This window comes from Pleurodeles waltl, chromosome 7 (genome assembly GCF_031143425.1).
Source record: "Pleurodeles waltl isolate 20211129_DDA chromosome 7, aPleWal1.hap1.20221129, whole genome shotgun sequence".
Lineage (NCBI taxonomy): Eukaryota > Metazoa > Chordata > Amphibia > Caudata > Salamandridae > Pleurodeles > Pleurodeles waltl.
In genome coordinates this window covers 1,521,851,192-1,521,875,633 of record NC_090446.1, presented here as the reverse complement: position 1 = coordinate 1,521,875,633, position 24,442 = coordinate 1,521,851,192, and the positions used below count along the sequence as shown (strand labels likewise).

The 24,442-nt window shown below is 51.1% G+C and overlaps 1 protein-coding gene across 1 annotated transcript in view; it reads right to left on the bottom strand.

Annotated features, from left to right (window-relative positions):
• LOC138247461 (guanylate-binding protein 1-like) overlaps nucleotides 1-24,442 on the bottom strand; it is a 282,741-nt gene that overhangs the window by 61,575 nt on the left and 196,724 nt on the right. Inside the window, exon 9 of the mRNA XM_069202085.1 lies at nucleotides 13,592-13,694. Within this exon, the coding sequence (XP_069058186.1) occupies nucleotides 13,592-13,694 (103 nt within the window). The remainder of the gene's footprint in view (nucleotides 1-13,591; nucleotides 13,695-24,442) is intronic.

Here is a 24,442-nt window from a genome sequence, read left to right as displayed (position 1 = left end):
GGGCACAATATGAGAAACAGTCACAGAAATACACTAATGGCACAAAATGCAATCGGGGTACAGCAATCAGAGGGGCACAACGGGGGCAGAAGCGCAAGGAGGCAAGGCGCTGAAAAATAGGAAAAAACACTTACAGATGGCGAAAAGCGGCACACGGGTCAAGAGAGGTTAACCAGGACCTCGAACACGCTAGCAGCAGCGTGGGCGGGGGTCAAGGGCACGAGACAGCTGGGTGGTGCTGCGGACGTGGGGGGCGAGCTCTAGACCTCAAGCAGGTCAGAGGTCGCTCACTCGCGACGCGCAGCGCCAGCCATTAAGAAGGGAGGGGGGAGGGAGGAGCAGCTGGGAGGCGGGAGGGAGCGGCGAATGGGGGGCGCGAGGTGGGCGGGGACGCAGGGAGGCAGCGGCAGGGAGAGAACTGCAAGGGGGAGCGCCCAAGGGGCGAAAAACAACAAAACAAGGCACAAAAAAGTCGGGCACAATATGAGAAACAGTCACAGAAATACACTAATGGCACAAAATGCAATCGGGGTACAGCAATCAGAGGGGCACAACGGGGGCAGAAGCGCAAGGAGGCAAGGCGCTGAAAAATAGGAAAAAACACTTACAGACGGCGAAAAGCGGCACAAGGGTCAAGAGAGGCTAACCAGGGCCTCGAACATGCTAGCAGCAGCGTGGGCGGGGGTCAGGGGCACGAGACAGCTGGGTGGTGCTGCGGACGTGGGGGGCGAGCTCTAGACCTAAAGCAGGTCAGAGGTAGCTCACTCGCGACGCGCAACGCCAGCCATTAAGAAGGGAGGGGGGAGGGAGGAGCATCTGGGAGGCGGGAGGCGGGAGGGAGCGGCGAATGGGGGCGCGAGGGGGGCGGGCCGCAGGGAGGCTGCGGCAGGGAGAGAACTGCAAGGGGGAGCGCCCAAGGGGCGAAAAACAACAAAACAAGGCACAAAAAAGTCGGGCACAATATGAGAAACAGTCACAGAAATACACTAATGGCACAAAATGCAATCGGGGTACAGCAATCAGAGGGGCACAACGGGGGGCAGAAGCGCAAGGAGGCAAGGCGCTGAAAAATAGGAAAAAACACTTACAGACGGCGAAAAGCGGCACAAGGGTCAAGAGAGGCTAACCAGGGCCTCGAACATGCTAGCAGCAGCGTGGGCGGGGGTCAGGGGCACGAGACAGCTGGGTGGTGCTGCGGACGTGGGGGGCGAGCTCTAGACCTAAAGCAGGTCAGAGGTAGCTCACTCGCGACGCGCAACGCCAGCCATTAAGAAGGGAGGGGGGAGGGAGGAGCATCTGGGAGGCGGGAGGCGGGAGGGAGCGGCGAATGGGGGCGCGAGGGGGGCGGGGCCGCAGGGAGGCTGCGGCAGGGAGAGAACTGCAAGGGGGAGCGCCCAAGGGGCGAAAAACAACAAAACAAGGCACAAAAAAGTCGGGCACAATATGAGAAACAGTCACAGAAATACACTAATGGCACAAAATGCAATCGGGGTACAGCAATCAGAGGGGCACAACTGGGGCAGAAGCGCAAGGAGGAAAGGCGCTGAAAAATAGGAAAAAACACTTACAGACGGCGAAAAGCAGCACACGGGTCAAGAGAGGCTAACTAGGGCCTCGAACACGGTAGCAGCAGCGTGGGCGGGGGTCAGGGGCACGAGACAGCTGGGTGGTGCTGCGGACGTGGGGGGCGAGCTCTAGACCTAAAGCAGGTCAGAGGTCGCTCACTCGCGATGCGCAGCGCCAGCCATTAAGAAGGGAGAGGGGAGGGAGGAGCAGCTGGGAGGCGGGAGGTGGGAGGGAGCGGTGAATGGGGGCGCAAGAGGGGCGGGCCGCAGGGAGGCAGCGGCAGGGAGAGAACTGCAAGGGGGAGCGCCCAAGGGGCGAAAAACAACAAAACAAGGCACAAAAAAGTCGGGCACAATATGAGAAACAGTCACAGAAATACACTAATGGCACAAAATGCAATCGGGGTACAGCAATCAGAGGGGCACAACGGGGGCAGAAGCGCAAGGAGGCAAGGCGCTGAAAAATAGGAAAAAACACTTACAGATGGCGAAAAGCGGCACACGGGTCAAGAGAGGCTAGCAGCAGCGTGGGCGGGGGTCAGGGGCACAAGACAGCTGGGTGGTGCTGCGGACGTGGGGGGCGAGCTCTAGACCTAAAGCAGGTCAGAGGTCGCTCACTCGCGACGCGCAGCGCCAGCCATTAAGAAGGGAGGGGGGAGGGAGGAGCACCTGGGAGGCGGGAGGGAGCGGCGAATGGGGGTGCGAGGGGGGCGGGGCCGCAGGGAGGCAGCGGCAGGGAGAGAACTGCAAGGGGGAGCGCCCAAGGGGCGAAAAACAACAAAAGAAGGCACAAAAAAGTCGGGCACAATATGAGAAACAGTCACAGAAATACACTAATGGCACAAAATGCAATCGGGGTACAGCAATCAGAGGGGCACAACGGGGGCAGAAGCGCAAGGAGGCAAGGCGCTGAAAAATAGGAAAAAACACTTACAGACGGCGAAAAGCGGCACACGGGTCAAGAGAGGCTAACCAGGGCCTCGAACACGCTAGCAGCAGCGTGGGCGGGGGTCAGGGGCACGAGACAGCTGGGTTGTGCTGCGGACGTGGGGGGCGAGCTCTAGACCTAAAGCACTGATAGTGCCTACCGCCATGGTTTTCGTGGCAGTAAGATTGGCGTGAAAACCATGGTGGTAGGCGGGGTCGTAATCCCGAGGGTGGGATTGTGATGGCCACCGGGCTGGAGACAGAAGTCTCCATCCCAGAGGCTGTTGCCACCCTGGCGGTCAGTGTGTTAAAGTGGCGGTCTTGGATGGCGGTAACCGCTGTGGTCAAAATCCCATTTTGTTTTTACCACCGGCCTGTTGGTGGTATTACCACCGCTTTAACACCGACCGCCAGGGTTGTAATGAGGGCCATAGTTCCCTACCACAGTGTGTGTGTGATTTGAAGTAATCGGAAGACTGACAAAGTTGGGAACAGAGCCCCGAATCTGCATCAGAATCAAAGAAATAAAGCAAGTCACATCAGTGAACAAAGGTGGTACTTTTATGGGCTACGTCACTTCTGGAGTGGTGTGAAGCATGGAGCTGCACGACCACCACATGTTGGCATACAGGAGCACTGCTACAAAATTCTCTGGAACCAGTCTGGTGCCTGGGAGATAATATTCCAAGGTGAAGAATCTGCAGTTAGAAGTACCCATCAGAATCTTGATGCTGTTAACTGTGAGCAAAGCCTCTAGGGTCTATGTGTAGAGTTTGAACGACAGTATGAAACCCTGATTGACACCACAGGTAATAAGGATGTTTTGTGACTTTGTGATGCCCATGTGAATAGACTGCGGCTGATTGGAAAGGTAGGAGGAGAATCAGTGAAGGATCTTGCCAGAAATCCCATTTGAGACAAAAGGCATTTGAGAGGGCCATCAATGTCAGGAGGCCATGGTCATCAGATCAGACAGGTGTTGTCACCAGGGATGAGGTAGCAGTCTCTGTGCTGAAGCCTGATTTCTAGATGGTTAGTACTGACGTGATATTGGAGTTGACCATAGGCTGCTTTTTTAATGAACTTGCCGATGAAGGGTAGTTGAATGATGGGCCGTGTTAGAAATGGGGTCTCTAGTTGGCAGTCGGTTTGCACCCTGTCCAAGTAGGGACCCTCCCTCTAGTCAGGATACCGGAGATACCCACTCAGATAACCCCTGATCACCCCCTTGCTAGCTTGGCACGAGCAGTCAGGCTTATCTCAGAAGTAATGTGTAAAGCATTTGCACATAACACACAATAATAAGTGAAAACACAAAAGAACACCACACCAGTTTTAGAATAATAGCCAATATTTATCTATATAAAACAAGACCAAATACGATAAAAATCCAACATACAGTAAGAAAAATATGAATTCTGCAAGATTTACTCAAAACTACAGTTCCTTGAAGTTGATAGCTCCACCTGGGGCTATGACGGCGTTGTGATCAACAAAACCAACAGTTCAGGCCGGCCGCGGCTTTGCGGGCCAGCTACGGTGTCGGGAAGACCTGCAAACAGTACCTTGGATTTGCAGGGCGTCGTGATCCCCGCGGTGAGCTCCGGAGAGCCGCATCACTGACATTGCGATGTTGGTTCCTGAGTTGGTGCAGGAGTCATCGTTCCCTTGAGGTCACACGCGTTGCAGATGGAAATCCAGGCTGATGAAGTCAGGTGCGTCGGCATGGATGGCGTTGGGGCTGCGGTGCGAAGCGGGACGATGCGACGTGCGGTGTCCACCGGTCACGGTGCAGGCAGCGGCTCGGTGACAGCGTCCAGTGGCGTCGGTGAAACCAGGGCTGCGGTGTGAAGTGGGGCAGTGCGACATGCGGTGTGCACAGGTCACGGTGCAGGCAACGGTGTCGTCGTTGCTGAAGTGCTGTCCTTGTTAAGCCCAAGCCAGCGGTGTGGGACGGGACGGTGCTTCGTGACCCTCACAAGTGGTGTCCACAGGCCACGGTGCATGCAGGATACCTGGTGACCACACAAGAGTCGATGGTGCTGGCGTCGGTGGACTGGGGCTGCGGTGCGGGATGGGATGGTGCTTCGTGTACCTCACAAGCAGTGTCCACAGGCAGGCAGCGGTGCTGGTGTCAGCAGGAGCATCGTCGTCGGGGATGCCCAGGTTGCGGTGTGAGCAGGCAATGCCGGAGTGCGGGGCCCACAGATCGTGGTGTGAGCAGCGTCTCGGTGAAGTTGTCCGATGACGGCGACGGCGAGACCATTGTCGCGGTGCGAAGCGGGGCGATGTGACTCAGTGTGGCGTCGGCAGGTCACGGTGCAGGCCAGCGGCTTCGTTGGCGGCGTGGCAGTGGTTTCTCCTCTTGAACAGCACAAAACGCACAGTTCCCAGTGCTGCAGGTCGAGGAAACTGAAGTCTTTGGTGTCCCTGAGACTTCCAACAGGAGGAAAGCTCTACTCCAAGTCCTTGGAGAATTTTGTCAAGCAGGACACACAGCAAAGTTCACCCTTTGCACTCTTTTCACGCAGAAGCAGCAACTGCAGGCCAGTCTAGCAAAGCAACACAGCAAAGGGACAGTACTCCTCCTTCAGCTCTTCTCCTGGGCAGAGGTTCCTCTTGATTCCAGAAAGATTCTAAACATCTGGGGTTTGGGGTCTTCTTCTTATACCCAGTTCTGCCTTTGAAGTTGGCAAACTTCAAAGCAAAGTCTCAAGTGTTTGCAAGATCCTTCCTTGTCCAGGCCAGGCCCCAGACACTCACCAGAGGGTCGGAGACAGCATTGTGTGAGGGCAGGCACAGTCCTTTCAGCTCTGAGTGACCACTCCTCCCCTCCAGCACAGATGGCTAATCAAGATATGCAAGCTACACCCCAGCCCCCTTTGTGTCGCTGTCTAGAGGAGAGGTGTGAACAGCCCAACTTTCAAACTGACCCAGACGGGGAATCCACAAACAGGCAGAGTCACAGAATGGATTAAGCAAGAAAATGCCTACTTTCTAAAAGTGGCATTTTCAAACTAACAATCTGAAAAACAACTTCACTAAAAGATGTATTTTTAAATTGTGAGCTCAGAGACCCTAAACTCCACATTTTTATCTGCTCACAAAGAAAATCTGCGCTGTAAGGACATTTAAAGGCAGCCCCCATGTTAACCTATGAGAGAGATAGGCCTTGCACAGTGAAAACCGAATTTGGCAGTATTTCATTGTTAGGACATATAAAACACACTAGTATATGTCCTACCTTAAACATACACTGCACCCTGCCCATAGGGCTACCTAGGGCCTAACTTAGGGGTGCCTTACATGTAGTAAAAGGGAAGGTTGAGGCCTGGCAAATGGGTACACTTGCCAAGTCAAATTGGCAGTTTAAAACTGCACACACAGACACTGCAATGGCGGGTCTGAGTCATGTTTACAGGGCTACTAATGTGGGTGGCACAACCAGTGCTGCAGCATTTGATTTACAGGCCCTGGGCACCTCTAGTGCACTTTACTAGTAAATCAAATATGCCAATCATGGATAAACCAATCAACAGTACAATTTCTATGGGGAGCACTTGCACTTTAGCACTGATTAGCAGTGGTAAAGGTCGCAGAGACAATAAACCAGCAAAAACAGACCTAAAAAAATAGGAGGAAGAAGGCATAAAGTTTGGGGATAACCCTGCAAAAAGGGCCATTTCCAACAGGCCAGTTTTTGACAAGATTAGACTTTCAAAGATGATGATTGAAGAATGTTAAGAGAAGGGATGGTCTGCAAGATGGAGCAGGGTAAGTGTTTATGATGTGCTGTTGGATATTATGCATTTTCTTTACTGGAGAAGAGGTTGATGACATTGCATGTGTTTGTGGAGTAGGGTAGGGGGGTCAGGCAGAGAATTGATGTAAAGATTATTTTGAAAAGTGTTCTCCTTCTGGTGGTGGCTTCATAGGGGGTATACCCTACTCAACCAATGATTACTCCATGTATGCAGATATAAACTCCTTGTCATACTTCTGTTTCCCACTCCTGTTTTTGCAATGCTTTGTAGAGATCTCTGATCAAATGTTTATTTTAGGCTTGTTATTTTATTTCAAAGCTATTTACATTGCTCTGAAATCTGTCCTGGTGAAATCTATGGTACAGAAAACAAAATATACATAAATAAAAGAAACACAAACTCAAAGAGCTGTAGGAGTGCATTGCATTCGGAAAGGAGTCCATGTTTTGTTTCTAGGATTGGAGGCACATGTGGACATCCAAGCCAGGTCAATGGCCAGACTCTGCAGTCCCTTTTTGTGGGCTCTGATGTTCTCTCACATCTCCAGAATTTCCAGTGCCTAACACACCTGACATCAAGTACACAATTCAATTGTATCTCTAGAGCTCTTTATAAAGGAACTTCTTGACACAATAAAACATGGGTGAAACTTTCAAAAGTGTGGAGAAGATACTGAAAGTAGGACCCCATTGGAAGTTTTACTTTCTGACTCTCTCTGAAACTGAAGCCGAAAATTCTCTATAGGGGAAGGCAACCAGCTCTGGCAGAGGAGGGCTGCATGACATTGGATTTTTTGTGATATATTTGAATGTTTTACCCAGAGAAGGTCCCTTTCCAAACGGATACTTTTTGGAACTTCATCCAGTAGGGATTTCTTCATTTGGACTTTTTTGAAGCTTGACTTTCTTCAGCGAGGCAAGGCTGCTGGCTGTAGCTGAACCGGGCTCCATGAGGCTGGATACCATAGTTGGGAGGTCCAGCTGACAAAGGATCTGCTACTACAGAAATGCAATGCCCCTCTGACCTAAACCCTTTCTTCTCCTGTGCAGAGCTCCTTCTCTGTGGGCACTCTAAACCAGTTCTGGGGGTTGCTTCCATCCCACCTGGACTGGTGCCAGCTACATCTGCCTGCAACAATCAAGCTCTTGGGCACAGCCCCCAGCCCATCCTGCCAAAGGAAAGACAAAAGCAGTCCATACCTAAGGCCTTTTGTAATAAGAACAGTTCACACCTCACCACAGGGGAGTCATGAAACTGCCAGGTAAAAGTTGAATTCACACAAATAAATGTCCAGAAACTGTGGGCAGGGGAAGTGTGTAGGAGGCTGGCCTGGCTTGTAGTGGGTACCAAAGGTACTTATACCTTGTGCCAGGTCCAGTTATCACTTATTAGTAGAGAAGAGGTGTTTCTAGCAGCTTAGGCTGATAGAAGGTAGCTATGGCAAAGCAGCTTAGGCTGAACTAGGAGATATGCAAAGCTCCTACTATACCACTTATATCATATGCACAATATCAAAAGAAAACACAATACACAGAGTTACTAAAAATAGAGGTACTTTATTTTTAGGACAATATGCCAAAAGTATCTCAGTGAGTACCCGCAGTAAGAAGGTAAGTACTATACACAAGTTATATGTACACAAACCAAAATTAGGTAAGTAAGAGCAATAAACGTAATGCAAACAGTTTAGAATTACAATAGGTTGCAATAGGCAAGCATAGGTATAGGGGCAACACAAACCATATTCTCCAAAAGTGGAATGCGAATCACAATTGGACCCCAGACCTATGGGAGCTTGTAGAGGGTTGCTGGGACTGTGAGAAAACAGTCAGGGTGTCCAAGATACCCCACCCCAAGACCCTGAAAAGTAGGAGTAAAGTACACCTACTACCCCAAAAGAGCACAGTAGTCGTGATAGGGGGATTCTGCAAGAAGAACAAACACCAGCAGTGCACTGACAACGGATTTCCAGACCTGAGGACCTGCAAGGCACAGGGACCAAGTCCAATAGTCGCGACAGTGTCCAGGAGGGGCGTGAGCCCAGGAAACCACGGATGAAGGTGCAAGGAAGCTGCCTCTGGATGGAAGAAGCTTGGAGTTTTGCAAGAAAGAAGAGGACTAGGAACATCTCCTCTGGAGGACAGATGTCCCACGTCGTGATGACACTTGCAGAGGAGTTCCCACGCAGAAATACTGCAAACAAGCCTTGCAAGCTGCAAGGGTCGTGGTAGAGGTTTTTGGGTGCTGCTGAGGACCAGAAGGACCAGAATTTCGCCTTTTGGAGGAGGAGACAGGGGGGGGGGGCTCAGCAACTCAGAGAGCCCTCACAGAAGCAGGCAGCACCCGCAGAAGTACCTCAACAGGCACTTAGAAGAAGAGCGAACTGGAGTCTGCGCAAAGTTACAAAAGAGGGTCCCACGACGTTGGAGGACAACTCAGAAGGTTGTGCACTTCAGAATGGTGTGCTGGGGACCCAGGCTAGGCTGTGCATGAAGGAAATCCTGGAAGAGTGCACAGGAGCCGGAGCAGCTGAAAATCACGCAGTACACAGCTTTGCAGTCTAGCGTGGGGAGGCAAGGACTTACCTCCACCAAACTTGGACTGAAGAGTCACTAGACTGTGGGAGTCACTTGGACAGAGTTGCTGTGTTCCAGGGAACAAGCTCGTCAGGATGAGAGGGGACCCAGAGGACCGCTGATGCAGTCTTTTGGTGCCTATGTTAGAAGAGGGAAGATTCCGCTGACCCACGGGAGATTTCATCGGAGCTTCAGGTGCAGGGTGAAGGCAGGCTACCCCCAGGGCATGCACTACCAGGAAACAGTTGAGAAAGCCGGCAGGATTAGGTGCTACAATGTTGCTGGTAGTCGTCTTGATACTTTGTTGCGGTTTTGCAGGCGTCCTGGAGCAGTCAGCAGTCGATCCTTGGTAGAAGGTGAAGAGGGAGATGCAGAGGAACTCTGGTGAGCTCTTGTATTCGTTATCTGAAGAATTCCTCAAAGCAGAGACCCTAAATAGCCAGAAAAGGAGGTTTGGCTACCAAGATAGGAGGATTGGCTACCAAGAGAGGTAAGAGCCTATCAGAAGGAGCCTCTGACGTCACCTGCTGGCACTGGCCACTCAGAGCAGTCCAGTGTGCCCCCAACACCTCAGTTTCCAAGATGGCAGAGGTCTGGGACACACTGGAGGAGCTCTGGGCACCTCCCCTGGGAGGTACTGGTCAGGGGAGTGGTCACTCCCCTTTCCTTTGTCTAGTTTCACGCCAGAGCAGGGCTGGGGGATCCCTGAACCGGTGTAGACTGGCTTATGCAGAGATGGGCACCATGCCCATCAAAGCATTTCCAGAGGCTGGGGGAGGCATGGCATGGCAGGGTCCCAGTGACACAAGGACTAAAACAACATACATACAGTGAAATATGGGGGTAACATGCCAGGCCAGATGGTACTTTCCTACAAAGTGTATCTTTCTAAAAAGTAACTTTTTCTTAACAGTTATACAAAATTTGATATTACCCTTAAATCCTATGTTGAGTATGGTTTGTTTTGGATTGGTAGCAATCACGTAGCCCGATCCACTCAGCTTTGCTTTTTCTAGCTAAGTGCCGCACACTCTGGAAGTCCAGATCCCAGGCGCTGGGAGCTGAAATGGTCCACTGCCAGCAAGTGAGCAGCAGTTGAAGCAAGCAGCGGCCTAAGAATCTAGGGGTTTGGAGCCACCTCATATGAAAACCTTAGCACCGGACCCCCTGCAACTGCAGAGCAATCCTTGAGAAACAGGGGGAGGTCCCAACTGTCTTGCAAACTATAATACCAAATTGGAAAAAAGTCTCTGCAGTGAGAAAATGTGGCCATTCAAGACCAACCTTGAACCACTAGCACACACATTGGTTTTAAATGAAATTCAAAGTGCATAATCTATATAAATTGAGCTAGGTCTGAAAGCTTTGCGAAGAGAACAATTCTCGGGGCAACCCTTCCACTACAACAATGGAAGCCTTAATCTAAAAATCTTCAGTGACTGTAAACAAGAGACCAATGAAAAAACAAGCAAGGCTTTATAAACTACACTAAAGAGAACACACAAAGCAATCTCAAAAGAGACCACAACAATGGCCGGCACAGAAGGTCCTGCAGACCCTCCACTTATACCAGTTAACTGTGAAGTCAAACCATTGCACATAAGTGAATGTGGACTCGATCTTGGATGTGATTCTCTAAAGATCCCCCATCATGTATTTCTCCATCCCCTGCATCAGGTACACATTTTTGAGGGAAGAACTGATCACTGAACACTCTTGCAAAGATTCCCATCACGAATGAGAGAGATCCACCATTACCAATCACAATTAGGAGTCTGTTGTCATTTAAGACCGTGAATCATCTGTATGTCTCTGGGAGCAACTAGGCCAACCTCACAACCAGATACTATTGGGATCCCAGCCACAGCTCTCATCCAGCTCTGTTGTCCAAAAGAAGCTGACATAATGCTACCTGCTGACAATAACAACTACACTATCTCTCAGGGGGGAGGAGGGTAAACACTTCTGGACCAAGAACCATATGATGCAGCAGCTGAACAGCCCTACCCAGGGCCAGTAGCTGGCCCATATTTCACCTCAGTGAAACGGGCATCCAGAACTACACCTCAGGCTCTATTGATAGAAACGTTGTCCTTTATCACAGAGCCAACTCCACCAACAATGCTGGACAACTGAAGAAAAGGGATCCTCCCCTTAATACTCTTTGAACCCAATACCCGTTCAAGTTGGTCCTATGGTATATTAAATAGGACAAACATTTTTAAATTGATTACCTCGCTCCAGGGCCTGCAACACATTACAGCTAAAGACCTTATCCGGGTGACGTTTCACCAAAGAGAAACAAACAAGGCACATGAGGCAACAGAAACCTGCTGCACAACGAAGGAATAATCAGCCTATAATAACACATTCAGACAAATTTGAAAAATCAGGTATATTGTTGACTCGTAGCACAAACGTATATCCAGTTCTGCTGCAAACCGCTAGCCAGACAACCGGACTCAGCATGGCACACACAAAGGGGATAGTGAGATCATCAAAACTGGCTTTGTCTAACCAGTCACTGCCATCGTTCAATTAGCCTGTCAGACAGACCACTACTGAGGCGATTTTTGACTCAAAGGTGTTATTCAAATGACACTTCAACATACGCTCCAAGTTCCTCTGGCCCCGATTACTGAAATCTGAGGGTGCCATGGAGGAACACTGAAGGGCTGTCATCCAAGCTTGAAGACAGAGACTGGGCATCAAACTTCATCATACCTGCTGCCTGCATGAAGGCTTGGCCCTGAATCCTGTTGAGCTGGAAAGCTGTACTGCTTATAGCATCTGGTCAACCAAATCGAGGCGAGGGAGGCCCAAAGGGCATTCTGCCGCACGCATAGAAAAAGCAAAATGCCAGAAAAGATTGTTTATGTGCGGGAAGGTGTCCCTTCCTGCACATTAACAATCATTTGAAAAAGACGCTTTGGCACTTCTCTGTGTGCTGCATTGTGCAGCACACACAGAAGTGACAAAGCGCCATTAGTGATTGGACACCTTCCCCCACATAAACAATCATACACCTCAATGCATACATCCTTGCATGATGGTGCAAGGATGCCTGCATTGGAGCTGGCAGCTAAATATAACGCCAGAGCAGGGGGAAACGCAAGGGTGTGCCCTATTCCCTTAAATACAGTGCATCCCTGGATTTCTAAAGTGACGCAGCGTGGCGTTGCCAATTTTGGTGCAGCAACGTGCTGCGCTACTTTTCTTTAAATCTGGCCCTAAGCTTTTACATACCCTATTCTGATATGCCATGCATTGTGAGCTATAAGGCCTACATAGGTGTATCTGAATAATGTTTTAGGCCTGTCAAAAAGGGTTTATTTTGACAGGTAGAATTGTCATTTCAAAACTGCACAGCTGGCTACAAAGATAGGCCTTGGGACAGGTTTGCGGTGTCACTGCATTGGGTGGCCCAACGGGGGCTGCAGCCCACAGGCGATGTATAGCTTACAGGTCCTGGGTACACTTTTTGCTATATGCTAGGGACTTAAGAGTGAGTCAAGTATGTCCGTCAGGTATAAACCGTCATCATGTTTCATTTTGGTGCAGAAGTACTTTGCGAGTGTTTACCAGCAGCACAGTGAACAGAGTTCTACGGACAACCAAAACAGTCGAGGAAAAAATCTGGGGAAATACCACGCAAAAGGTGGTCATTTCCAATGTGGTTCCACCAGCGGAAAGCAGTGACAACTATCCAGCCCAGTGAGAATTCTCATCCCTGAGGTGGAAACATCTAGCATGAATACCACATCCTAAAGCTGGCTGTTTACTGCTATAACGTAGCACCAGTTGTTTCCCAACCATTGCTGTGTCTTAATGGAATTCTAGACTATATGATACAGCTTTAGGCGGGGAGGAGGGAAGACGCGGAAACTGGTGGGGGTGGGTGGCAGGAGGAAGCTATTTTTGTTTTTCATTTGGGAAAGGGAGAATAAGCCATGCTATTTATTGCTCCCTGATTGCTCCCTGATTACTCCTCTGTAGAGCATTTGATTCTGGGAGCCATACATAACAAAGTTGTAGATGGGGAAATCATGAACAAAGTAGGTATCTCGCTGTCTCTTCGATGTCACTCATAACCCTTTAATGATATTCACGGTTGTCCATCTATAATTCTACAAAGTGATTTGCAAACTGTGAGTGTAGTTTATGCCTATGTATTACCTATACGTAGGTGTGCAAGTCCTTCACCCCAACTGTGGAGTCTCCGCATACTTAAGTCTACATTTTAGTAGTATTTGTGGGAGGGACTGGATGGCGTGGGTAGAAAAGGCGACAGATTTACAACAAAAGGAGATGAGATTAGGGAGGAGTAAAGAGTCTAAATTACCTTTGTGACTCAAACTCTTTGTGTTTAAAAATCAATAAGAACCATCAGTTAATGTAGAATTGTGGCCCACCCTGGCCTTTATTCGATTTACTTCCTGAATGCTTGCGGCTGTTAATTCTTCCTTTGCTTCTTGCCACCGGTGAATTAATATTGACATTTATTAGTACAGATTTCTTCTTTTCAATGTACGTATTTTACAACATATCCTATGATGAAACTGCTGGTACACCATTTCCAATGATAACCTTATGCCTGTTTTGCTGGTAATATGTGCTTCCTTCCGTAGAATGTCTATCACAAGTGACTTTAGTTTTGCAGAGGTTGATGAACAATCTACCAAGATGTCTTCCCCAGAAAGCTATCATTCTTGCCTAAAAGGCAGACATAAATATGGTTAGATTTATTTAAACAAATTACCTGCAAGTCTATTCTCTGCTTCAGTCAAGGTTGTATCTGCGTTCAGAATGCTCTCACCCTCCCCTTTCCTCCCGGCCAGGAATTCTTCCAGCACCACCTCAGCCTGTGGACAAAGATAAACATGACAGTGTATGAGTGCCAGCTTCTCAATCAGTCTTCAGCCTTATCTGCATAAGGAATGGGAAAAAGAGACTTGGAAACACACTCAGCACACCACCAGTCTTGAGTTATCAAACCTTCAAAAAGCGGTCCAGATATTTGTGAAAAAATGATGGTTTCTAGCTGCTATGCCTGAGACATTCAGGCAATCCATGTCAGAAATAGCTGCTTGTGAACTTCGAAGGTGATGGGGAATAAACACCCATCTTCAATTGCATCAACTGCACATCCTTAAGGGGGGTTGGTCTTTGAAGAAAATGCAGTCCAATTGGACATTTTAATGTACAATTTTCGCATAAATTGTCAAAAAAACAAAGGTTTCAAAGTTTTGCAAATGAAATATTGCAGTTGGGTCACGCAAGACTGGTTCACCATGGCGTTCTTGGGGACAGACAGCCGTTACCCTACAAAACTCTGAAGGTGTAATGGCAATGCGGTGCACATGTCGGCACACGATCCCTGGAAACTAGAATAAATATTTTTACAGACAGTGCATTTTCAAATATTTCAAAATAAATACAAAAAATGTGACTTCTATAATCAGCTTAATTTCGTTGGTCCAACATGCAGCTACTTAATTGATGTCATTAACAAGAATCTGTATGGAAATGGCAAGGCGAGTTATTGGTGGAAGATAGATTTCACAGAATCATAGATGAGCGAGACGACTGAAATCCTACAGGGTGGGGCTTCAGACAAGAAAACTGACAATGTCTTAAAAAGATGCTGAGTCCTCAGTATGAGTCATGAAATAACATAGCACTCGTTGTTAAACATCTTCACTTTCCAAGGAACAAATCTGCTATAAACCTTTTAAACACAACATGCATTTCATTCCCAGGTCTGCTATAAATATATGTTGGACTTTTAGTAATTTGTACCAGTTTATTAAACTACACACATTTTGCTCTTAAAATCTGAGTTCTAATTTGGGCGAATCCACCCAATTCCTCTTAACATAAGCTTTTAATTTTCATGAAAAACAATCTTCACCTTTTTATTTTTAGTAAAGATATCTCTAACGGTTTGTGTTGTCCAAGGTCACTTATGTGCCGGACTAGTTCCAACAAATCTTTCCTGCCATAGCTGACGTTAGACGACAAAGAGCAGACGGGACGGGCCCTACTGGTACCAGGCATTTTTTGGGTAGGCCGGAAGGATGGAGGACAGTTTTACTGCTGGTGTGGTCCACTTTTGGTGCTGGGGGCCAGCCTGCTACATTTCCTGTCTGCAGCGCTCCGGATCTTTACAAACAAACTGTGCTTTAAAACATGTCCAGTCAGAGCACACTCGCTGGAAAACCCATTTGTTTTTGCATTTGGTTGGTCCCTCCCTCCTGCAGGGTCGACACGAGGAGCGCTGACCTCCAGGGCTTTAGGTGGAGAAGAGCATTTAATAATGCATTTTCAGGCAAGTTAGGCCTTCATGATAAACTCTTGCGGTGGCCAGATCTCCATCTGGTAAATGTAGTCCTTCACCGTTTGATCCATCTTTTGAGTCGGCACATTCAGGTCCTGACTGTTTGATAGTACTGCTCTCACTTGGGGGTGGGGGGAATGCAGAGCTATCCCCCATGATCACACCAGGGGCCGGAAGTATTACATAAAGTGGTCTGCGGGTGCAATGTGTGCCAGCGCTATCACCACACATTGGGCCATATGTACGAACACATTTTCCCATTGACACAGAATGGGAAAAACCCTTTGCTACATCTGGCCCATTGTTCCCTCATTTGCATGGGGGAGCGGCCTCAGGGAATCCCTTTCACCTCTGCTCCCGCGCCATAGGGTAGATGTGGGCGCAGAGGCATGGAAGCTGTCAGGGGGCGCACTGCCAGTGCACCCCTGAGAGCAGCCCTCTGGAGGGGGTAAAGGGGATCTATGGACCCTTCCAGACATCCCCTTGCAGGCAGGTGCAGTCACTCACTGCATCCGCCTGCGAAGGGATCTCTAATCCCCCTTAAAAGTGCAGGTGGGTTGCCGGCCGGATCACTGCAACATGGAGTGGCTTTAAAACAGCTGCTCTGTTTTACACATGGATGCTCTGCCCCTGGGGCAGCATATTCATGCTAATACAGCACAAACAAGGAAGATGTGTTGTATGTGTGATATGCCCCCAGGTAATCCAAACGTGAAGTTGTCGTAAAATATAATGTGCCATGCCTGTTAGGGAAGCACACCAAAGTATGTTGGGGTCACTTCACTTTTCAAGACTGATCCACGTTATTGTTGCTGCAGCAACCCAAACAGGAGTAATTACAGTAGACACTCTGGCCCTCATTATGACATTGGCGGTAAGTCCTGCTTACCGCCATGGTGACTGCCGCCAACAGACAGCGACTGCGGCGGTATACCGCTACCCATATTATGACCCATACATAGAAATCCGACACTATACAGACCCACACACAAGCCCACCAGCCCAAAGGTCAGTGATAAACTGGCGGTAGCACAACCCACACTGTTGACCGTTACGCCAACAGAACTACGCCCACAGCATTATGACCTTCGAATCACTGCGGCGGACATGAAACCGTGGTAAACCATTGGCGGTACATACCGTTGCGCTCAAAATACACACACACATACAAAGCAACACCACATTGGACAATTCAAACTACACACACCTGACACACATACACACACCACACCCACTATACACTATAAAACACCCACCCACATTACCCACAACCCTTTACGACTCAAGACTTTTTACAACTGAGAGAGAGACACACTAAGAGCACCCACACAACCAGAGCCACAGAACACCATTACCCATACACCATCCACGCACCTCACAGCACACACCCAAACACATCACCCCACACACCCTCACACACACCACTCACACTACACCCATGGCATCACAAATACACCCCAGGTTCTCAGAGGAGGAGCTAAGGGTCATGGTGGAGGAAATCATCCGGGTAGAGCCACAGCTATTTGGATAACAGGTGCAGCAGACATCCATTGCAAGGAAGATGGAGCTATGGCAGAGGATCGTGGACAGGGTCAACGCCGTGGGACAGCACCCAAGAACAAAGAATGACATTAGGAAGAGTTGGAACAACCTACGGGGGAAGGTGCGTTCCGTGGTTGCAAGACACCTGATAGCTGTACAGAGGACTGGCGGTGAACCCCCACCTTCTCCCCCACAACTAACAACATGGGAGGAGCAAGTCTTGACAATAATGCATCCTGAGGGCCTGGCAGGAGTAGCTGGAGGACGCAAAGTCAAATCATTACTACTTTCACCCCCCCACCTGCATGCCATCACAAACCCCCACCCTCACTCCCATCACTCCACCACTACCCACATACCCCACTATCACAACCCACTCATCCCAATGCCAAGCCCTGCATGATATACCAATGCATGGACACCACTCACAGACCTACATGGACAACCATCACCACTGCATGTACCCTAGAGACAATCACCTGGCCCACCAAATAACAACTCTCACTAAGGCCAATCTGCCATGTCAATATCAACCATAGTGGGCAACATACCCATGCACAAGATGACACACGCTGAAACTATAACACTGCATGTACATCCCCACAGGTCCCCCACACAACGTCACCTGAGAGAAGGTGCCAGCAACATCCAGTTCTCCCACAGAAGAGGCCCACAGTGATGACAGCACCTCTGCACGCCTGGATCAGGATGACCTACCTGGCCCATCAGGGACCTCCGGACAGTCGGTTACCCAGCCACAGTCCCATAACACCACAGAGCTTCCCACCTCAGGAAACACCAGCACAGCACCCACCCAGCGGGCCCATATCCCAGTCCCCAAGACATGTCAACCAGCAGTGTGTCCACCACTACAGGGACCCCAGGCCACCCCAAACACAGGACGATCAAGGACCTGTGGTCAGTGGCAGTAGGCACACGGTTCATGGGACAGAGGCACAGGGCAACAGGGAAGCTGGGAGGACTGCTGTGTGCCAAGGGGAGGACAGGCCCAGGGAACCAACCCTCCACAAGGCACTCACCAACATCCTGGGAGCATACCACCATTCCCAGGAGACGATGGGCCAGATACTGGCCAAGTTGCAGGAGACACAGCGGCTGCAGGAGGGACAGTACCTGGGGATCAGGGAGGACCTGAGGGACATCCACACCACCCTGGTCACCATTGCAGGGGTGCTGGCAGACATGGCCAACACTATGAGGGAGGCAGTGGCACACCAACGAGCCCCTGACACTAGCCACAACGATGAACAACCCTCCACCTCCGCTAACGCTAGTGGACCGAGGCCCCGCCACAAGAACAACAGGCAACCAGCACCCGACGCCCTGCAGAAGGAGAACCACCATGCAACGGTCCCTGCGATCCAGGCAGAAGCCAGAGAACATTGCCAAGACCCCCACCAGGAAATAAGACTCTCCTGATTGTCACCCTTGTGTCCCACTCTGTTACCCTGTCCACCTTGATCTGCCATTGCTCCACTTCCTATGCCCCCTTGGACAGTGCATCCGTGATACAAACAGACTGAACTCTAGCCTGGACTTTCCTCCATCATCACCCCAGCACATTGCACATCCCCATTTACTTCTCAGCACTGAAATAAAAACCCTCTTAAAAAATACAAGTATGGAGCCTGTCAAATGAATTAACGATGTACTTGTTTAACAATCTGTAGACATTACATTTAGACTGTACAGTTATGTATACATAGGTATGACCTGTAATGTGCTGCAGTCAATACACCCGGGAGCCAGAGTAGGGCAAAAAGATCTGTGAATAGACATGTCAAAGGGTATAGTAAGTGGCCAGAGTAGTGGGAACAGCAGCCTACCTAGAGAAAATTAACTACACAAAACTGGAATGGAAGGTGAAGTTACAGTGTCTTACCTGTATGTCACTGGAAGTACTGCTGTATGATAGTTGTTCTGTTGTCCACATCCTCATCCTCTGTCTCCTCTTCGTCACTGTCCACAGGTTTCACAGCTGCCACACACCCATCTCCAGCCCCATCCTCCAGCAGAAAAGGCACCTGGCGTCTCAAGGCTAGGTTGTGCAACATGCCACGATGATCTGGCACACCTTCTTGCGCGAGTAGCACAGGGATCCACCTGTCAGATGGAGGCACCTTAACCTGGCCTTCAGGAGGCCAAAGGTGCGCTCAATAATTCTTCTTGTACGCCCATGTGCCTCATTGCAACTTTCCTCTGCCCTTGTCCTAGCATTTCTCACTGGGGTAAGTAGCTGTGAGAGGTTGGGGTAACCAGAGTCACCTGCCAATATTGAGGGATACCTGTTAGCCAGACACTCACCCTTAGGGCCAACCCCACACCCATATAGGGCTCACCTATTAGCCACACCCTGTACCTCTGGAGTTGAGCCATCACATATGGGATGCTGCTATTCCTCAGGATAAAGGCATCATGCACAGACCCAGGATACTTAGCATTCACATGGGAGATGTACTGGTCCACCAGGCACACTATCTGCACATTCATAGAATGAAAGCTCTTTCGATTTCTGAACACCTGTTCATTTCTCCGGGGGGAGAGGGGATGACAAATTCAATATGTGTACCATCAATTGCCCCAATGATGTTAGGGATATGTCCCATTGCAAGGAAGTCAGCCTTCACTGTGGCCAAATCCTCCACCTGGGGGGAAATGATGTAGCTGTGCATGTGTTTCATCAGGGCAAACAACACTCTGGTCAGCACGTTTGAGAACATTGGCTGAGACATCTCTGCTGCCATGGCCACTGTCGCTTGGAAGTAGCCACTTGCCAAGAAATGTAGCACTTCCACAAGAGGGGGATCCCAGTGGGGTGATGGACAGCTGAGATCAGGTCTGTCTCCAATTGGGCACACAGCTCTAGGATTGTGGCCCTATCAAGTCTGTAGGTGAGGATAATGTGCCTGTTCGCCATTGTTGCCAAGTCCACCAGGGGCCTGTACACGGGGGATATCTCCATCTCCTGTTCATCCTCAGTGGTTGTACTCTAGGGGTAAAAACAATGAGCATCTGGTTACTTTTTAACATTTCGTCATTGTACAATGCATTGCATGTTGTGATAGAAACAGTATGTTTATATTTTATCCCAAAATGTGCTTATGCCGGCTGTGATGCAGTTAGGTGCCATGGCCTGCATCCCCTGAAATGGCGGCGTCTGTCCTATGTGGAGGGACAGGTGGGAATGAGGTAATTCCGCTGACGCTGTGCAAAGTTGTGGGAGGCGGTCGAGAACCGCCATGCAACTCCTCATTGATTATCATTGGGCCCTATGGGTTCCAGTAGTCAATGGTGATGTACGCCGGCAGTGACCGTACGCACCGCCGCAGACGTGACTGCCATTTTCTATCTGTTCACTCACTTGCTACCTGACCTTCAACAGGAGAGGACCTAAACTGCAAGTACTGCTGTGACCTGTGTCTGGAAGCGACCATGGCTCGAGTATCTGGGGAAAGGGCCCCAGCCTTAACTTCGGGGGAGTTGGAGAGACTGGTGGATGGAGTCCTACCCCAGTACGGATTGCTATATGGGCCTCCAGACCAACAGGTGAGTACACTGTGTGCACGATGCATGGGGCATAAATACACGGAGTGCTGTGGGCGGAGCCCCCATGTAAGGGGGGGCTGGTTGAGGGGTCCTGGGCAGAGTGCTGCATGTATGGTGGGCAATGTATGTGCATAAGGGGATGGGAAGGATATGGTGGGGCATGAGGGTAACAGGCCGGACTGTATGACTGATAGCATTATGATAGCATTATTCTATGTTTATTTCCATGCAGGTCAGCACCCATCAGAAAAAGGGTATATGGCAGGCCATCGCCAAGGATGTGCAGACCCGGGGGGTCTACAACAGCCGGTGCACCCACTGTCGCAAACGGTGGAAGGACCTGAGACTCTGGGCAAGGAAGACGGCGGAGGCCCAGCTGGGAATGGCTTCCCAACGAAGAAGGGGTGCACGTCGAACCCTGACCCCCCTGATGTTCTGCATACTGGCGGTGGCCTATCTGGAGCTGGATGGGCGCTTGAGGGCATCACAGCAGCCACAAGGGTGTGAGTACAGTTTCAAATTCTGCAATTATGCATGGTGGGGTGTTACCTGGGTGGGGGATGTCGGCCTGTGGGTGCCCCTAGGCCGGGTCGAACATTGCAGCGTAGGTTTCATGTTGGGCAGGGTCTGTTGCACTCCACTCCCAAACATGCTAGTGGGCATCCACTAGCTGGGCAGGGTTCTGTGGGTCTCAGGTATGCTGCTATTGGCGTTAGGCATTATTCTCCATGGCCTGGTGACTAGCATTGTGACTGGTAGTGCATCTCCTAGTGCATAGGTCTGTCCCTTGTGTGTTGTGTACGCCAACTGTGGTGTTGTTGCTGGCATTGACCAAGTGTATCCTCTGTCTCTTCCCCCCCTTTTTGTTTTGTCACCCTGCCCTTCTGTGCACTAGCATCATCTGGCGGAGGAGCAGAGACACCGGCGACGGAGGGAGCTGCATCCCACATGGGCCTGGAGGCCTAATCCACCGACCTTGAGGGCACCCGTGGGGTGGGGGGCGAGGGGAGCAGCACAGCGGAGTTTGGAGGGGACAATTCGGACAGTGATACCTCCTCCGATGGTAGCTCCCTGCTGGTGGCAGACACCTCTGTGCTCACCCCAACTACAGGTACAGCCGCTACCCCCGTACCAGCCCTGCCCTCCCAGCAGCCCCTCATCGTGTTTCCCGTGCCCGCACAACCAGGAGGGTGGGCATCTCCTTCACCCCAGGCACCTCAGGCCCTGCCCCAGTCAGCCCTGCTTCTCTGAGTGAGGAGTTTATTGACCTCCTGCGATCCATCTCTGTTGGGCAGTCAACCATTGTGAATGCCATCCAGGGGCTGGCAGGGCATTTGAAACAAACAAAGGCGTTCCTGGAGGGCATTCACTCTGGTGTGGTGGCCCAACAGAGATCATTCCAGGCTCTGTCCTCCTCCCTGATGGCAGCCATTGTCCCTGTCTCTAGCCTCCCTCCTCCAACTTCCTCTACCCAGTCCCATTCTCCTCAACCCCAGCCTATCCCAAGCACACCATCAGACCAGCATGCACCTAAGACAACACACAGGAGTGGCTCAGGCAAACACAAGCACCACACATCATCCCACAGGCACTCACACAAACACCATCCAGATGCAGACATAACAACATCTACTGCCTCCTCTGTGTCCTCCTCCTCCTTTTCGTCCACCACCCTCCAAGTAGCGTCTCCAATCACACCTGCATGCACTACATCCACATCCACCCCCATCACCATCACGCCTATCACTACACACCTCTCACTGGCAGTCACCACCCCCACATCCATGCACATGTCCCCTGTGTCCTCTCCCACTGTGTCTGTGCCCCTTCCTCCCCAAGTACACAAACGAAAGCACTCAGACACCCAACAGCCATCCACCTCACAACAGCATCCAGCCCATGCACCTGCACCCAAACACACCAGACAGACACCGCCAACCACCACTCCCTTTTCCTCCACTCCCAAACCTTCACCCTCTTCCCGCCCCAGTGTCCCTAAAAAGGTTTTCCCCTCCACCCTTGACCTCTTCCCTGCCCCTCCCGCCCTTCACTTCGGGCCAGGGTAGGCAGAACCGAGGCCAGCACCTCGGTCACCCAGTACACGGTCACTCTAGTTACGGCAGCTACTGCAAGTGTGAGAGGCTCCAAGGAGACACCCGTCAGCACTGGCAGTGTGCCTGCACCTGCTGGCAAGGGCAAGAAGGGACCACCAGCTACCAAGGGCAAGGAGGCACCACCAACTACCAAGGGCAAGGAGACAGCTCCAGCTGGCATGGGAAAGGAGGCACCACAGCTGGCAAGGGCAAGAAGGTACCCACAGCTACCAAGGGCAAGGAGGCACCACCAGCTACCAAGGGCAAGGAGGCACCACCAGCTGGCAAGGGCAAGAAGTGACCACCAGCTGCCAAGGGCAAGGAGGCACCACCAGCTACCAAGGGCAAGGAGGCACCACCAGCTGGCAAGAGCAAGAAAGGACCACCAGCTGCCAAGGGCAAAGACAAAGGGCCGGCCACTGCATGCAGGATGGATAGGGGACCTGGTGCTGGAGCTGGATCTGAGCACACAACACCAACCATGGCACTTCAGCCATCCAAGAATGCAGGGGAAGGGCTGGAGCCTCCCTCCACCACTGCCAGCACCGCCACTAGCACCGCCACCAGCACCGCCAGCTTCACCGCCACCTGTAGCGCCACCTGCACCACTGTCAGGACCACTACCGGCAGCAGCAGCCCTAGTGGGTGGCCGTCCGAGGCTGCAGGGGAAGGGCTGGAGCCTCCCCCCACCACTGCCAGCACCGCCACCAGCACCGCCACCAGCCCCGCCACCAGCACCACCAGCACCACTGTCAGCACCACTGCCAGCAGCAGCAGCCCCAGTGAGCAGCCGTCCGAGGCTGCAGGGGAAGGGCTGGCGCCTCCCCCCACCACTGCCAGCACCACCACCTGCACTGCCACTACCACCACTGTGCAGCCGTAGCTGCTGGTGGATGGACTGTAGTCCTGCCTCCATGGAGTGTCATGCATCCTGCCCACTGAAGATCTCATGGGTCTGACACCCAGGTGAGGGACTCTGAGCTGGCACTCCCCAAGTGCTACATCACTGGGCACAAAGCCCCCTCCAGAACCAGTGGAAAAAGACATCCACTCACCGCATCCTTGCCAGGATGAAGAACACTGGGCACAAAGCCACCTCCAGAACCAGTGCAAAAAGCCATCCACTCACCCCCCTCCTTGCCAGGATGAAGCACACTGGGCACAAACCCCCTTCCAGAACCAGTGGAAGAAGGCATCCACTCACCGCATCCTTGCCAGGATGAAGCACACTGGGCATAAAGACCCCTCCAGAACCAGTGGAAGAAGCCATCCACTCACCCCATCCTTCCCAGGATGAAGCACACTGGGTACAAGGCCCCCTCCATAACCAGGGGAAAAGCCATCCACTAGAGAGACTGTGGCCTTGCATTCCCCAGTTCCATGGAGTAGGCAAACCACCCACTTGAGAGACTGTGGCCTTGCACTCCCCAGGACCAAGCAGTGGGCAAACCACCCACTTGAGATCTGTGGCCTTGTACTCCCCAGTTCCAAGGTGTGGGCAAACCACCCACTTGAGAGACTGTGAGTGGGCATCCACTAGCTGGGCAGGGTGTTGTGGGTCTCAGGTATGCTGCTATTGGCGTTAGGCATTATTCTCCATGGCCTGGTGACTAGCATTGTGACTGGTAGTGCATCTCCTAGTGCATAGGGCTGTCCCCTGTGTGTTGTGTACAGCAACGGTGGTGTTGTTGCTGGCATTGACCAAGTGTATCCTCTGTCTCTTCCCCCCCTTTTTGTTTTGTCACCCCGTCCTTCTGTGCATTAGCATAATCTGGCGGAGGAGCAGAGACACCGGCGATGGAGGGAGCTGCATCCCACATGGGCCTGGAGGCCTAATCCATCGACCTTGAGGGCACCCGTGGGATGGGGGCGAGGGGAGCAGCACAGCGGAGTTTGGAGGGGACAATTCGTACAGTGACACCTCCTCCGATGGTAGCTCCCTGCTGGTGGCAGACACCTCTGTGCTCACCCCAACTACAGGTACAGACGCTACCACGTACCAGCCCTACCCTCCCAGCAGCCCCTCAGCATGTTTCCCGTGCCCGCACACTCAGGAGGGTGGGCATCTCCT